The sequence below is a fragment of the Urocampus carinirostris genome, chromosome 17 (assembly GCF_059441175.1).
Source record: "Urocampus carinirostris isolate Australia breed hairy pipefish chromosome 17, RoL_Ucar_1.0, whole genome shotgun sequence".
NCBI classification, from domain to species: domain Eukaryota; kingdom Metazoa; phylum Chordata; class Actinopteri; order Syngnathiformes; family Syngnathidae; genus Urocampus; species Urocampus carinirostris.
This window is the reverse complement of record NC_142365.1, coordinates 29326585-29344050: the sequence shown is the minus strand read 5'-3', so window position 1 is coordinate 29344050 and position 17466 is coordinate 29326585. Positions and strand designations below refer to the sequence as shown.

The window sequence follows — 17466 nt, the reverse complement described above, 5'->3', positions numbered from 1 at the left end:
TTTTAATAAAATTACCTTCCCATTTTTAAATCATTTTTGTTGAACATTGCATCATTACAAACCAAATTTGCATGAAAAACTCACTACAAAGTTTTTTTTAAGGGAACAGAAAGTGCTGCAGAAAAACAGGGAAATAAATGACGATAAAATAATAATATAAGGAAATATTAAGACGGAAATGTTGGTCTCAACACAAAGGGGAAGATTCCAAGCATATTATATGTAATTCAAATATCATATTCAAAGATTTAACCAAAATAACAAATTTGTCGACATCATTGTGAAAAGTGTTTTTACATTTCTGATATTTTTGGGCAGATAATTATTTTGTTACACATAAAATTTTATGTATTAATGTTTTTTTGTTTTGTATCTTACATATTTGCAGGTGTACTGTATATCATAAGTTTGTATATATTTTTGTTTATTGACAAGTTATTCAACAAATTTGTTTGTTGGTTTGTGTTGGTTGCAAAGGGATGGGCGTACTGTACTTGCCCATGGCACACCACAGGAAATGGTGGCCCTAGTACCCTAGTGGTTGTTTTGTGCACTGTTTTTTCCTCTTTCTAAAACTTGTTATATTTGAATATCTGGGAAAATTACAAATTTGATTTTTAAAAGTCTGATTAATCGATTCATTGAAAGAATAATCTACTGATTCGTCAATTATTCAAATGTTTGTTAGTTGCAGCCCTACTTTAAAGTACCCTGGAGATTAAATATTAACGTGACAGTGTGTATAATGTAGCACCTTTTAGTGGTAAAAAAAACAAAACTTCGTGCAACCCCAAAGAACAGTATTGATTTAAATAGTAAGAAAATAAGTACATGAGCTATCATGTAAAGTGCATTTTTTAAAATACGTGTTAGGTCTAGAAATTTGCATCTATCTTACATAACATGAGCGTTACCCAGAGGCTGCTGCCATACTGTAATTATCCACCATATTGCTGCTACGGGTACAAGTATGAGAAGAAAATTGTATGGTTTGGTGACTAAGTTTCTATTGTTTGTATTCTTCCTATACAACACAGTAAAATTTAGTGGTCAAATAATACACAAAGTCGTTGATAAAAGTAATTTTGTGTGTTTTTTTCAATAATTCGATTAAAAAAATGTATTTCAAATTAATTTCCACTCATTATCATATCATATCATTGGATTTTAGTTCCTCTTCTGGAGTTATTTGATTTGGCTGATGGTAGCTAATTTAGTTCAGTTTAAGGTCTTTTCGGGTCAAAGTTGGCACATTGTTTCAAAAAAGCAAGAAAAGACCTAAATGACACAGTTCTATTAGAACTCCTCCAAGCAAATGCTCACCTCCCGTGCCCTTATTTTGATTGAGCAGCGATGAACCTATTCAGAATGATGAGGAGGGTGTTCTCCACAACAAGGCGGTGAATCACATCCAAGGAAGGAAAAATCTGCACTCTTTCACTCTCAGCAGCAGCAACCCCCCAAACTACATGGAGAGGATATGATTGGTTGAGAGCATTGGGAGTAATTAGTTAAAAAAGAATGAGTTGCGGAATGCAATTACAGTGGTACCTCTACGATTGTCTCTACACACCCAAGTTTATAAAGTACCAGAACGGCAAAATAAACCTCTATTTAAAAATGTTGCCTCTAGTTACAGAGAAAAAAACACAGTACAGTATGCGCTGCTAATAGACGCTCACAGAATTTCCAGAACGTAAACAAACTGGCTATCACTTAAAATCTGTCTGGCAACTCAGTGTGCATGTGTGCTTCCATCATACTTTTCGTGTCACCTTCACAGTTCAGAGACGAGGAGGAGGAGGGGTTTCAGCAAGAAGAGGGGAGCAGGAAACAGTTATCATTCAATCAGCCCAGTTTATCAAATTTCCATGAACTCTTGGAATTTGTGGAAAGGAATCACCGGAAAAAGTGTTGACAAGTCGGGCTATCGCTATGTCTGCCTCACGGATTGTCAAAATCTGGCAAATAGTAGACATCATTGGATCAGTTTTTCAAGAAACGCGATTAATAATTATATTATTTCTGTTATTCTTTTTTTTTTTTGAATATGTGCCTCTCGTTTTACATTTATTGTTTACGTTAATTTAATTTGAACAAGTTTTTTTATGTCTTGATGCTCTTTTATGATTCATTCAAAAAATATAGTGTACTTTTGCGGCGCTTGGAATAGGTTTTCACATTTACATTTAGAATGCGTCTCGACTTACCAAGTTTTCAGGTTAAGAAGCTTTTCCCAGAATGTATTAAACTAGTTAGTAGAGGTACCACTGTACTTTTCTTGGTAACAAGTACTGTACGCGCTATTAATAAAATGTTATAAAGCTACCGTCGTTACTACATGGTGTGTTACTGCATTACTATGCTACTCTTTTAATACATATCATGTATTGCAATGTCCCCTAAGTGCTGAACACTTCTGAAGCATTCTGTCATACTTTGTCAATTATCTTCACCTGTGCTCACTCTTTCAGCCCCAGCTGCCACTCGTTCCCTAATTAGTCCTCCTCCTATTCAAGCATGTCATTCTCGTTCACTCTTTGTCAGTCAATCAGCAAACCTCCCCACATGCAAGGCAAGCATTTTTGACTCTGGGTCCCGTTCTGTTCCCGATCTGTTCCCGTATCCTGCTCTATTCCGTCCTCTGTTTCCTGCATCGATCCCCTGGTTTCCCGATCATCTCTGGCTACCTGACTTGTTCTGATCCGCGACCACGCTTCGTTCTCCCGTCCTGGCTATCCGACTTGATCTGATCCATGATCACGCTTCGTTCTCCCGTCCTGGCTACCCGACTTGCTTCCGATCCTCGACCACGCTTCGTTTGCATGGGCTTCCCACTCCTCCTGTCCAGCGAGCACCAGATCGCGGTCTTTTTCCTCTCTGCCTGACTTACCCGATCCCTCAATAAAGCATTGCGTGAAACGTTATGCATTTGGGTCCACTGCTTTTACCGATCGTGACACATACGACCCATGATCTGCCATCAACATTATTTGTGATTATATAAACATACAAAGTACAACTGAATAGAGTTATCAGGTTTCGTAAACCTTTTTCACGGCCAAATTCAAGCACTTTTCAAGCATTATCGCCAATTGTCCAATTCCTCCAGTACCCGGCATCTTGTTCTCATGGCCGCAACTAATAGTGAGGTATGAAGCAGTTTTAAGGCTTTTATGTAAGTCTCATCTCATCTCATCAGCTGCACCGCTTATCCTCAGTAGGGTCGCGGGGGTGCTGGAGCCCATCCCAGCAATCATCGGCAGTGGGCAGGGGACACCCTGAACTGGTTGCCAGCCAATCGCAGGGCACACAGGACAGACGGACAACTCACTCGCTCATTCACACCTAGGGACAATTTGGACCGGCCACTTCACCTGAAATGCATGTCTTTGGGATGTGGGAGGAAACCAGAGTGCCCGGAGGGAAACCACGCAAGCACAGGGAGAACATACAAACTCCGCACAGTAACGCCGGGAGCTGGATTTGAACCCACGCAGGAGGTTCCCACGACCTCAGAACTGTGCCGCTCACGCGCTAACCATTGCGCCGCCGTGCTGCCCCTTTTATGTAAGTGTATATGGTAATTTGAACCTTGATAGTTATTTTCAGAGTAATGATCTACTTTTTAAAAAATGTCAGCACATCTCTTCTTCGCTAGCAGGGCAGGTGGCTGTTTGAAAAAAAAAAACGGTAGGTGTGTGATCGGCCTTGGATCCCAAATGTAAAAAGGGAAAAGTAACTGCTCAGAAATCAAACTTAAACTGTATTAATGTGATTTTATTTACTGTACAATTTGAAACGGCTGCTTTTTCGTTTTTCTAAATGCATGCTGCGTTTTATTGCGCTCATTTTGTTGCCCAGATAAAGGAAAAATTATGCATGTCCCATTTTGTTTTTGTTTTTTTTCGAATCCTCAAAATAAAACTGACATGTGATAACATGTGTATTATTTGCCCTCATGTAGGTTTTAGATGAGAGGATGGTGTCATAATAGTCTGTAATAATAGTTTGCAATGGTGCAGCCCATTGAGACTCTGTGATTAAGGGCTATACAAATAAACATGACTTGACTTGACATCAACAATTGGATTTCTTTATTGTGTTTGCTTAATTTTATCAAAGTAAAAAAAACATGCTGTTTTTCGTTAATATTGCGTTGAAGTAAAACTTGAGGTGGTATCTTACAACAGTGTAGTCGTGTGTTGCATCATTCTATACAGGATGCGCTGCATCATAGTCATTTTGATGATAAGTTAGTATTGCTGATATAGATACAAACAGCATGTGTTAGATTCATTGTAAGGGGCCGGTCACACAGACATTTGCGGCTGAATCACGGCTAAAATTTTGCGTTTTTTTTTTGCCCGTGGTTGCCCGGGATGGAAAATGCGCAAATTTGGCCAACCCGCCGTTCATCTGTGGTATGGCCGGAAAAAAGACGCCGGCGACTGTTCCGCTTCCTCATCGCGTCATTTCTGCGTCATTTTCTCGTGTGGACCACGGGTATAAAAGCTCCCGAGCCGGTGTTGTGCCCAAATCCGACTCCTACGCAACACATCCACCCCCCCTCCCCCTCGCGTGAACGCGCATTCTGCTGCGATCGCTTTTGTTGGAAGCGTGCATTGACTTTGGTGACTTTTTCATCCGCGTTGACAAACGCATTTTGTAGCATACGATCGCACTTTATTGTTTAAATAAACGCGTTATATAGACAAGGATCTCCCAATTGTTATAATTAGCTCGCATTATAGTTTTAATAAGCGTTTTATATAGAATACGATCGCTTTCGTTGGAAGCGCAGCAGAATGCGCGTTCACGCGAGGGGGGGAATATGTATGGTTCGATTACGTTCACAACAAATACGGAATGGTTTAAGTTGTATTTCATTTCCAACAAATGCAAGACGAAGTGGTTTTGGTTTTATGTTCGCCATTACTTTCCCTAAAAGTGAGATGAAACGAGGTAAATGTGGTTGTAGTAGCGAGGGTATGCAAATCTCAGCACCGGGCTGTAAAAATCATAATCGCACAAGACACAGTCCCGTGAAAATCAAGATTTCAAACAATAGCATCATCTATATTTTATTATCTTGTAAAGAAATGTCAAGAAATAAAATTGGATTAAGTCGAGGTCACTACGCTGACGGGGGGGGGGGATTTATTGTTGTTGGTCTATCTTCTCTAATCACTATCTATTATCGATCATTTCATATTACGCTACAAAGCTTAGGAGCCGGGATTCTTACTCTCGGCCAAAAGGCAAAGATAAGGTCCTGGCTTTAAAGCCTTGTTGCAACCATTAAGAATGCACCGAAAGATTTATTCGAAATGAAGAGAAACTACGCTGACGGGGATCCATGTTCACCCCCTTGACGTCACGAGCACAACTGATGCTCGGCATTCGCGCTGTTTATACGCGGAGAAAGGCGTTTGACTGTCACACGCGTAACACGCTAATTTCACGTAATAACACCGCAATACAGGCGCAGAACATGCTATTACCATGCTCCACCCACGATTACCCGCTGAAATTTCCCGTCCTACCCATGTGTAAGCACGCCCTGGCCGCGGCCAGAGCACGTCGTTTGCGCGTCATTTCCGCGTCATTTCCTCGTGTTGACCACGTGTGCGGCACGCGGTTTAACACGTGCTCAAACTTTTGAGCAGCTCAAAAGTTTTGAACGCGGCCAACCACGTGAAAATTTCCGGCCGCGAGTAAAGCACTGCTCTATCTCGTCTATATGGCGGTCTCTAAACGTCCAACAGCGCTCAACAGCATCTGCTCCACGGCCAGAAATTTCTGGCCGCGGTTCAGCCTCAGTACGCTCGTGAAAGGCTGTGTGCCCGCGCTCTGAAGATTTGAGCAGTGCCAAATAGTTTCGTGCTGCCACCCGCGCGCGAATTTACGACTGCGTGTTAAGCACCGCTGTATCTCGTCTGAATGGCGATCTTAATGCGTCCAATGGCGTCCGCCTCAAAGGCAGAAATTTCTGACCGTGATTCAGCCGCAAATGTCTGTGTGACCGGCCCCTAAGGGTTGTACAAGGCTATTAATTATTTGCGACTCCAGACAAATATGATTTATTTCTTGGGGGATCCAATATGGCTCTTTCAACCTGCCACAGACTTTTATTTGACTATTTTGTATAATCAATACTTTTTTATTTGATAAATATATCCGTTTTTTTATATTGAACACATCCAAAGAAGATTCCATAGGATGCAAGTTTGTTATTTTGACTACTTTTGAGCACTGTTAATCAGTGTTTTGACTATATGCTGAGGTTTTTAAGTTTTTCCTTGCCCACATTTTTTTCGGAATGTAATTTTGGAATTTTCCCAACAAAGGCACTGCCATTTTGTTTTCACGATACAAAATGCATAATACTTTTTATGTTACACAGCAAATAAAAAAGGATGGTCCATTAAGCTTTTGAATCCAGCAAAACTGAAAAAATAGTAAAGTATACTGTTAAAAAAAGTACTAATAATATTTTTCCATTTGCTGCAATGCTGATATTTCACCCAAATATGGTACACTCAAACCACGTTGTTGGAAGTACACCAGCTGTACCCAGCCGCACGATGAGTGACCAGAAGTACATTAGGGCTTTTGCACACGGAACTGATAGTACATCAAAGCTTCTCTTTTAGTTACTTTTTCAATCTGTATAAATTTTACATTCAACCTCTTCATCAAAACTGAATGGAATAAAGAAAGCGAAAAATGGACAATTTGCGTGGAGCGGCTACAGAACAATCATGATGCTAATTAGCACTGCATAGCACGCACCTTTGAATAATTTTTAAGTGAGCGCTAAATTATTTGAAAAAAACGTGTTAAAAGATTATGTTTGTATCAAATTAAAAGCTCAAACAGGAACACATCAATCTGCTTTCATTTCATGACATTTATCAGATGCATACACTGTACACATAAAATCAAATCAATCATTTTTACTCCTGGCCCGGGCCCGCTGCAATATTTTAGAACACAATCCAGACCATTCAGCAAAATCGTTGCCAGCCCCTGATTTAATATAATGTAAAAAGTAACAATACATACTAGAAACAATTTGAAATTATTCACAGTGCAATACCAAATTTTAGAGAAATGTTAGGATTTTGAAATCACATTTTCTTCTACTTTTATTAAGACAAAGACATTTAAATAACCAATCCGTAATATTTTATTTCCAGGATTATATTCTACCTATATTAAGACTATGCCTTTAATTTTATGCCAATGACATTTTGTGCAATACAAAGTCACATACGTCAAAGTCAGGGCTTGCGGGCCACATCCTGCCCATGAGAAGTTTTTTTCGGCCCCTGAGATGATCCTGATGTCCATGTAAACGATGGCAAATTGAGTTCAAAGATCCTTTATCTTAATTTTCTAACCTCCACCCCAATCTGTTTTTGTTTTAATTTTCGCAACGCTGTTCTGGAACATGCAACACATTAGGAAGCAGTAGGGGGTGGATAGTGATTTCATGCTCGTCCTGGCGTTTTTGTAAGTGCATCAGAAAATTGTGAAAGTAAAAGAATACTGTCCAAATGACAACTCAAACCCCCAAAAATATTTTCAAAAAGTGTATTCAAACGATTCTAAGAAATGCACGTACTTGCCAAGCCATAAAAGAAGCTTGACACAGGCTGCAATGATGTTTTTAGCCTGAAGAATACGTCAACGAGTAGAAAATCTCCATATACCGGACAGCACCTGTAATTTTTCATTTACTGTAATGTTGTAATGGGGATTTTTATATCAAGGAAATTTGTTTTTTGGCCAATTGAAAATTGCAGATTACAAACACAGCCATAAGAAAATAATGCTTCTTTTATTTGATCATATTAAAGTACAATTATTAGCTTTACAGTAGGTTCAATTAGGTTAACTAGACTATATATATATATATATATATATATATATATATATATATATATATATATATATATATACATAATTTCAGATTTATATAGAAGCAATCACGCTAGGATGAATGGTCTCAGATCAGAGAGCTCCCCCCAAAATAAATGCAATATTCGATCAGTCCGGCTCGGCTTGTAGCTCAATTTGTATCTGGCACTTCCATTTGTTTGACTTTGACACCCCTGCAATAAGTGGACTGCAAAGTATCAAGAGAGTACACTATTCAACCTGATGATATTTCCTGATTTTTTTTTTATGTTGTTTTTCTACTAATGTTATCACTTTACGCTAGCTGTATTCCTTAATATGAGCCAGAAAAAAAAAATAAACTCCAATCACAGCTTTCTGTAAATCTAACTGGCGGTCGTCACGTGCGAGCAATCTCCTTCGCATCTGTTACCAGCAACAGAAGAGGGAGCACAAACAAAGCCATTTGTCGGGGACCCAGCCAAATCCCACAGTAAGAGCGATAAGACAGCCGTATCCTGTTCATTTTCTCTGCACCCGCCGGGGTCGATACTTCCCTTCTGGCTTCCTCGCTGCCACCTATAGACAGAAAGCGGTTGCTCTTTTGTCACGACATCAACCCACTCACCATTGCACTCCCACTAACATTCTCATCTGCTGCTAAGTCCACGTTGACCCCCAACTACTTCTCCCCTTCCCGTGATGCAATTACCTTGCTACCTCCTACCTATGCTGGCTCGCGTTCAGCCACTTCTCGCAAAGGCGAGTCAATCAGAGCTGGGAACTAACTTGGACGGATTTCAGGGCTGACCACTGCAATGACTCAGAGCACATACAGTATATATATATATATATATATATATATATATATATATATATATATATATGAATTATTCAGATGATAACAGAGGCTATTGTATGTTTTTAAACTTATGAGTAAACCTGACTTACCAACGATTAGAGGTAAGATTGGGCCTATAAAATCCAGCCTAACCCGAGCCCAAGTGTATGAAGCCCGAACCAGCTTGAATCCAACAAATTAACTTGTTTTTTTGGGACCGAGCTCGGAGCAAACCCAAATTTTCATATTTTATTTGCAAGGAATTTTTTAATTTGTGAGGAGGAGGGTCTCTCTCTCTCTCTCTAATTTTTTGGTGGTCTAATCACCCACTCGTAATTGTTCTTAGTTTACTTTTCTTTTTGGAGGATCTGCGTGCTTGATAGATTCCATCCCCCTTTTGCGCAAGTGCGAGGACGAGGACTGCATTGCACAAAAGGGGGAAAGAATCCACTCCAACGATCCTCTAAAAAGAAATAGAAATGATAGAAATTAAGAACAATTAATGACGAGGGCTGCATTGTGCAAAAGGTGGATAGATTCCAACGCACGCAAGGATCCTATGCAAAGAAAAATAAAGTAATAACAATTACGGACGTGCACCAAACGTGGATGACTGAAAAAAGTCTGCAGGAGAGAAGCCCAGCCCAACGCGAACCTGACGTAATGATTGACATTTTAGGCTTGACACAAATTTATGTTTGGGCTCAGGTCAGGTGTCAACAACATTTGATAATAGAAATGGTCAACAATGACATATTTTGTCGACTATTTTCTAACAAAGTGAGGTATCTATACATGAATGTAATCTGCTGAGGATCGTTCATGCGCTACAGCAGTAACATAATGGAAATAAGGCGTCAAATAGAACTACGCATGCCAAAACATTTAAAGTTTCAGAGCATTTTAGCCTGTATACGACATATAAAAAGACTACTTTCAAAGTATGCTAAGCAAACCTTGCATATCATGGCAGTACCTCTGTAATAAGAGATATTAAGCCCTGAATGAAAATCAGGTTGGGTCGGGCCTAAAATGTTAATCCATGCTTCGGGTTCGGGCCGGGCTTCTCTCACACTGCTTATTTTTTGGTTTTTTTATCATACACATCATTATCCGATATTGTTCTTAGATTTTTTTTCTCTGGGGAGGATCCACTCGTGTGACGGATTCCATCCCTCTTTCAAGCAATGCAACTCAAGTTGATATTTAAAAAAATAAAATCACAAAAATTACAGCGAGGGAAGACAACATGAAGAGCATATGAGAAAAATTGGATAAACCTACATTATTTTTTTCTCACATACCAAGGTATTGGATTAGAGTCTGCATATCGGCTATTACAAGAGTTCCAATCAATCAATCAAACATCATTCTCCTCGTAGGCCAGCCCCTCACCTGATTTGATTTCAACCCAATGCAGATGCAACTCAAAAAGTTTACAAACCCCTTATCTAAATAAACCAATTGTAAAGAATACTCGTTATTAATAACTTTCCAATAAACACATGCGTAATTCTACTTCTAACTGGGATAAATATTTTGGAGTGAATATTGTCTTAGGAGTCAATATTCACTCAAACAATTCTGGGTAAAACTGCCAACTCAGGAAATAACTGGCCTAAATAGTTGCAAAAAAATGATTTTCTAAAAAAAAAGAAAGAGGATTAAGAATAGGTTCGCTTTTGCTACGATGCTTACAACATAAAAGGGGAAAATGACTTGACGTTGAAATCGACTTGCTCGACTACACTTGATTACGGTATATCGCGGATTCCCACTGTGACAGGCCACCATTCGTCTTTTGTTCCGCTCGATGATTCGTAAACATCACATCAGCAGACGAATTAAGAACAAAACTATGCGTCTCCGCTTTGTGTTTGGCTGAGCCCGCCGGGCTGGTACAGCTTTCAGCAGAGTAACTAGTACGAGAAAAAAATAAAAATCAATAAAATCAATACACTAATCCAATTCAGCCTTTTCCCACATAAGTCTTGTTAGAGCTGTTTGCAGCGCACATTTGCTTCCCCCGGTTGGTTTGCATCTGCTTTGCTCGCAGAGGACAAGGCCAAGATCAGAGCAGAATAAATGCGTCGAGAAGCAGCCATATGAAATACAATGCCGACAAACCATGGTGTGTAGACTGTGTTACCCAGGGGGAGGAGGTACTGGGTGGGGAGTGGACGGGTTGGGGGTCAGATAGGGCAGGGGTTCGATAGTGTAGTCTTCTATCAGAATTTGAATGTCCTGAATGTTACTTAAAAAACACATAATTTTTGAAGCTTTTAAAAGGACAATTCCTCACTACAGTGGTACCTCTCCATACTAGCTTAACTCGTTTCAGAATCATGCTTGTATCTCAAATTCCTTGTGAAACAAGCGAATTTTCCTGTTATGAAATAATTAAAAACTAATTGGCCTGTTTTTGACCTACCAAAAGTTATCTACATTAACGCGAAGTAGCTATGAAATTAATCTTCCTGATCACTACAAATGCAGTAAAATAGTAAACATAAAACATCAACAAGCTCTTGCTAGCATGCTAACACGATGATAATTTGTATCACATGAGTTGAAGAAAACTGTGTTGCCCACCTCTGTACTAGACAGTGAAGCTTATTTGAAAAATGTGATTAGGAAGAAGTACTTGGGTGCAAAACATCTTGAACATAACTAAAAAAGAAATTGGTCAGACTACGTGTCTGGCCGTTAAATGCAGCACAAGTCCAGTGCGGGGCAATTGCTTTTCATCCCTTGAGTGTCTACTTCCAGTTGAAAATCTATTCACCTAACATAACATTTATTGTATATTGCATTTACAGAGAATGTCAGGCCGGACTAATAAGGCTATCAGGCTGTATGTGGCCCAAACGTGTAGTTTTCCCATATTTATATCTAACTGTGGCCAACCGATACAAGCATAGAATAGAATAGAAACGAATAGAATAGAATAGAATGGAAAAAAATAAAAATAATTCTTGGTTGCCATTGACAACTAGTATCCATTGTTTGCAACGAGATTAAAAATGGCACTCCAAAGACAAACAAGATAAACATCTAATAAAGGCTTGTAAGGGGAAAAAAGACAAAATAATGTCAGGATAAATAGGCAAAAATGTTCACAAGTTAGTGCATGTGGACTGACCCAATTTCTAAACACAATTTTCTTTTGTGATAATAGTGAAATAAAAAGTGCATTGTAACAATACTAAATGGAATTTAGTGCAATAACATGTAGTTGTAACAACATTCCTAATTAAGTTTACAAATAGTATGGATACCAATTGCTTCAATACAATACCCATTTTTCATTACAACTGTCAGGGTATGTATTTTTCACAGTCTTGTGCACCTTTGTTCAAGGTAGTGATGGCTCTGGGAAAGAAACTGCCTCTGAACCCGAGAACGGTTGGATCTATTTTGAATGACTTAATTGCCTTAAAAGCAATACAGACACATAAAAACACAGTGACAAACATCATAAATTATCAAATGATCACCTACTGTGTTAAAAAAACCATGAGACTGAATATATAATAGAGATAATTAAGAAAGCAAAGCAATGACAAAGTATATAATCAACATACACACACACAAATTTGAGGCGCATGAACACATGTGGCATGCTTAAACACACACACACACACACACACACACACACACACACACACACACACACACACACACACACTATACAATAGATAACCAGCACTTCCTATCTTCAGTTTTATTCTTAGTACAAAGCCCATTGATGTATGACCGCCTGACATAAAAAAAAAATCACAATAGAAAAGTTTCAGCATGGAGGAAAAGGAAAACTTAACCATTGGATCGAAATTCAAGTAGTGCCTGCTTTGTCCCAAAATAATTAAAAAGCCCAGATTTAATTGAACTTTCCAATCCCAGCGAGTCCTTTAAAAAAATGAAACTCATTTATGAATAAGTGCCAATTGATAAATGGATCAATTCTGCTGTGATGGCATATCACGTAATTAGCTATTAAAGCTGTTAAAAATCACCAGGGACTGAAGAAGCAATTTATGGTGGGAACGGAAGATGGAGAGAAGGGAAAAGAAAAAATATATTTTTCAGGGAAGTTAATGAAATTGCTGTCGCACGTGTCGCCGTTCAATAAAAATGAGACGTGTTCCGTTTAAAAGGTTATTATGAATAAGGTCACTCATGGCTCTCAGTTGGAGGGACATCGGTAAAGAGTACTTTTGGGCATTTTTTTTCTTCAAATTTTCATTTGTCAATAATTACATGCCTCTTAATTACTAAAACTGTTCAAAAGCAGTGGCTACTCTTTTACAAGGTGTGGGAAGAAACATCTAGCATTTTGTCTCTGGTCTTCGATGAGCTCAAAAAATTAAAAGGGACAGCCTGTTTTATTTGACTATTAGATCTTGCTGTATTGTGTAATGCAACCAAAGTACTAAAGAGCAAAAGAAAAATGCAAACTACGGCGACTCAAAGTAACCAAATTTTTCTTCCCCATTACAACATTACGGTAAATTTTTCTTTTGGCCAGCCTTTCACAATTTATAAACATTTTTGGGGTACCCTTAGAATCAAGATGGCGGACAACTAATCTTCTAGGCTAGGTTGATGTAATGTGAAACAAATGCGAATTTCTCAACCTTCAAGTATTTTAGAGAAAAGGTTTTTTTTATTGTTAGTTCGTGTCTTTTTAGATATCATTTATTTATTTATTTTTTACTTATTTATAAAAGACGTTTTTATGTTTCTCAAAGGAAAGAAACACAAAAAACACAGCGTGGCCCCTATTCACTCACACCAAGATAGACCATGTAGAATAGAGTGACAATAATAGAAATCCAAATGGGCAAGAGGGAGCCCGATCCAAAGAAAAAAAAAAGTTTTTCTTTGTATTGTTTGTTTCTTCCTGGCCAAAAATTGTTATACAGCATTCACAATTTAATATTTTCAAAAAATTGACAAAATACAATTAAAACTTCAAATTGAGTGGTATGCAAAATGCTTTTTAAATCGGAAAACGTCTGTAAGTGGAGAAAAGTGGTAGTCTAACAAACAAAACAGTAGTGTTAGTGAGTATACAATTAAAACAAGAGTGGAGCTAATATTTGACTCCCGTAGTTGCCAGAGTCGTGCTTCCACGTCCCCCTCCGAGCATATTTCAGGACCAGGGAAAGCTCCCTCCCCAGACAGGAAAACCTACACCCAGGCGGTTTCCGATGAAGTAGACCACGACACCCCACAAGGCTCACCTGTATTTGCTGGCCGCCGCCTGGTCCGTCTGCCGCGGTGGCCGAAGGTCTGTCGAAAACTCGGTCCCGGTACAAGGACCACAAACCTACGTTAGGGAAGAAGAGGAGAGCCGCTAGGAGCAGTCCGGCGAACTGCAGCAGGCGCTTTTCCTTTCGTCTCATGACAACGGGCGAAAGACGCAGCGGCGGCGGCCGTGCAAAAGTGAACAAGCGCCGGCTGACTCCCCGACTGCGCTCCTCTCTACTCTCCTTCCTTCTCCCCGACTGACAACTTTCGCAACGCCAGCTAGACGCAGAAGACCATTTTCAAAGGAACAGGCGCTCGGATGCTGACGTCACTGACAGTCATATTTTTCAAAATAATAGCATGCACGGACAACTTTTCAAACCTTTCAAAATGAATTGTTTGAATACTATAGTACAGTATATTATAGTATAGTATATACAGTATTTTCATACGCTTCATGCGCTTCAGACGCTCCCCTATGATAAACGGTAGATAAGAACATTTTTTCGGGATGTCGAAAAATTTCCGCACATAAGTGTAAGTTAGATTCTGTATGGTGTGCACCTTTTTCCGAGTACAGGACATTCCTGTAGTGCTTCTTTCCGCCGCTACCGGCGTGTGGCGCTGTGAGAGCTCACCCAGCACCCACTTGAAAGAAAAAAAAGCTGCTTCCTCTTCCTAGTTCGTCTGTAAACATTCTATACTGTCTATACGATCTCTATACTATTTCCAGCGTGTTAAGAACTTTGACATTTTTATTGTTTAATATATCGTGCATCCATTCAATATGGTTGGTGTGAAGTGTAAATAAAAAACGAGCCGTTTTTTTCGAAATGAAAGTGGAATAAGAAAGCATGATGCGGTTGAGAAAATGGTTGGATCGCTTTTTTCTGCCACTCTCTAACACGGAGGAGGACCTCTTGAAGCTTATCTTGCAAAAGTAGGTTACACTTAACTTAATTTATCTTCATAGAGCATATTATTTTATGAAATGTTTATTTTTTAATAGAAAACAATACATATTACTTATGCAAGGCTTTAACATACTTATATTAACCTTAAACAGACAAAATATAACATGGACAAATCCAACTTATGATCGTTTGGAATCTCGTTCCTATTTTAGCCTACCCCATTTGCGACATGACGACTGGATAAAAAAACGAATGTTGACTGTGAGCGTCAAGTGGAAATTGGAGTATTTCTTCACTGAAATCCGAAACAACTGCATCTGACTAATTTGGAAGCCTTTCATATATATATATATATATATATATATATATATATATATATATATATGTATATGTATAAGGTGCCCTTATTCTGTATATCACCAATAACAACGTAACTGTATCTGTCAAGACCAGAACAGAAGGAGGACCCAGATGCGTAACGTTACTCACAAGTTTATTGAAATATAGAGGAAAAGCAGCGCCAGCAAACTGGTGCTCGCTGGACGCGGTAAGCAAGCCGCTCACGGGATCGGAACTTGTTCTGAATGCGGAAGTGGATCTTCCAGAGCGGGAGATCGTAACGTAGTTAGACGGAAATACAGGTCGTCAGCCAGGACAGGAGATCAGAACGTGGTGGGGGTCAAAAAACGGGTCGTTAGCCGGAACGGGAAACTAAAACATGGTGGGTGTCAAAAACACGGTCGTAGCAGGAGACAAATGGGGAAATCAGGAACGAACGAGTGGAAAACGGGTAACAAAACGGGGCCAAGGGGAATCAGAATAAAAAATGCTTGCCTTGTGAAAACAGAGGTTCACTGACGGTCTGACCAAGGGCGAGTGAGACCACTGTGCTTAAATAGGAGGGGGAACCAATCAGGTAACCAGCAGCTGGCGCCAAATGAGCGGGCACAGGTGAGTGTAATGGGTAATCATGACACGTATCCACATAATGAATTAACAATTTAGAAATAAATACACAACTTGACTTGACTTAATTATTGGAGCATTTATTTATTTCCGTGTGTCTTGTACCTCATTTAAACTTTTTTTATAATAAGCAACTTTAATATCAACTTCAAGCAACTCAGAACTTTACATTTGTTATGTAGAGGAAATCGCTTTACATGATAGTTTTTTGGGTTCAGAATCCAATCGGTGGTTACCAATTATTTTTTTTTTCAGTTTGTTGTGTTATCTTTTTTTGTGGTCTTTGGTCATCTCAAGGAAGGGAAAGTTTTCATTAACACATGTCCCCCCTTTCAGCAGAAAAATGTATCTATCCCTTTTGACCCCATGGATTATTTAGGCAATCAGGGGTAAAGAGAAACATGGAGAAACTCGCCCTTGTGGCTGGTTGCGCGAGGCCTTTTTGCCGAGGAGCCAAGGCCGTGGCTCCCTCCGCTTTTTTCGTCCTCATTGTCCCGAGGGCCAAACGCCTGCCAGGCCCGCTCCTTTGAGCCGCTGTCCAGGAAGAAAGACCTGAAAGAAAAAAAGAAGACGGGCTTTTGCCCTTGGCCTTTTAAATGCTGCTGATGTCTTCAGTTACCGGAGATGTTTCCTGCGAGTGGTTGGAGTTCCTTTAGATGCTTTTCAAAATAAATTTCTCAAATTTTCTGATGGATTGATAAAAGGCAAAATGTATCCAGACACCTTTTAGGAATTAAATATTAAAATGTATCCTTTACCAAATTGTTCGAATTAGTTTATCTGACTCCATTAACCAAACACAACCTACATTCACCCAACAATGCGCACTTATTTCTTGATAGAAAAGATGAACAAGAAAACCCAACATCTTCACATGGCGGCAGATTTAATTCATTAACAATTGAACTAAGTGAACTCCATCAAATACAGCCAAATTAGTCGAATCAGTGTCATCGGAATCTCTGGGAAGCCTTTACTCCCAAGTTTTCTAGCTTCTCCTCTCGGCCCACGCCTCTCAGCAAGATGGTGTGCCGGCTCCTCTCATGGGCGTGCCAATGAAGCCCACGTGAGCTCCACCACCTCGCCGCGATGTCTGGAAAACTCAAAACAGTGGAGAGCGTTTCTCCCAATGCCTGCCGTTTCTCAGAATGCCTGCTGTCCTCCACCATCAAGGCCTTTCTGTGTCGTCGGATGTTCTGATTATCTTATCAGTCTTACGTCCCGTTCCCGCCATTCCTGTAAACAATATTTCCTACCAGGGTGCCCTGAACTTTCACTGCTTATTGAACTTAAGCCTACTCGGTGAAAATCTTTATTGCACTCAATAAATGTAACTTGTATTCAATCATATAAAATCCTTTATAGTCAAATGTATACAATCCTTCAATCCCTCTCATGGCCTCAACAAATTGAGGCCATAATCACTTAATCATTAATTTGGCAATCAAGTTTGGGTCTGGTGTTGTTCATTACATCTAAAATGCAAGAAGGCTTCATGAGAGCAGTTACCACTAAACGAGTGGCCTTGCCGCCATAAACTTGTCCTATCAGTGGCACTGTTGGGGTTGTATTATTTCTGAAAAATAT

At 39.4% G+C, this 17466-nt stretch overlaps 1 protein-coding gene across 1 annotated transcript in view; it reads right to left on the bottom strand.

The window, feature by feature from the left end:
* The window catches only part of LOC148349735 (polypeptide N-acetylgalactosaminyltransferase 10-like), an 89841-nt gene extending 75548 nt beyond the window's left edge, over positions 1-14293 (bottom strand). Inside the window, exon 1 of the mRNA XM_088321443.1 lies at positions 13993-14293. Coding sequence (XP_088177569.1) covers positions 13993-14154 — 162 coding nt within the window. The 5' untranslated portion in view covers positions 14155-14293. The remainder of the gene's footprint in view (positions 1-13992) is intronic.
* Positions 14294-17466: the final 3173 nt, after the last annotated feature.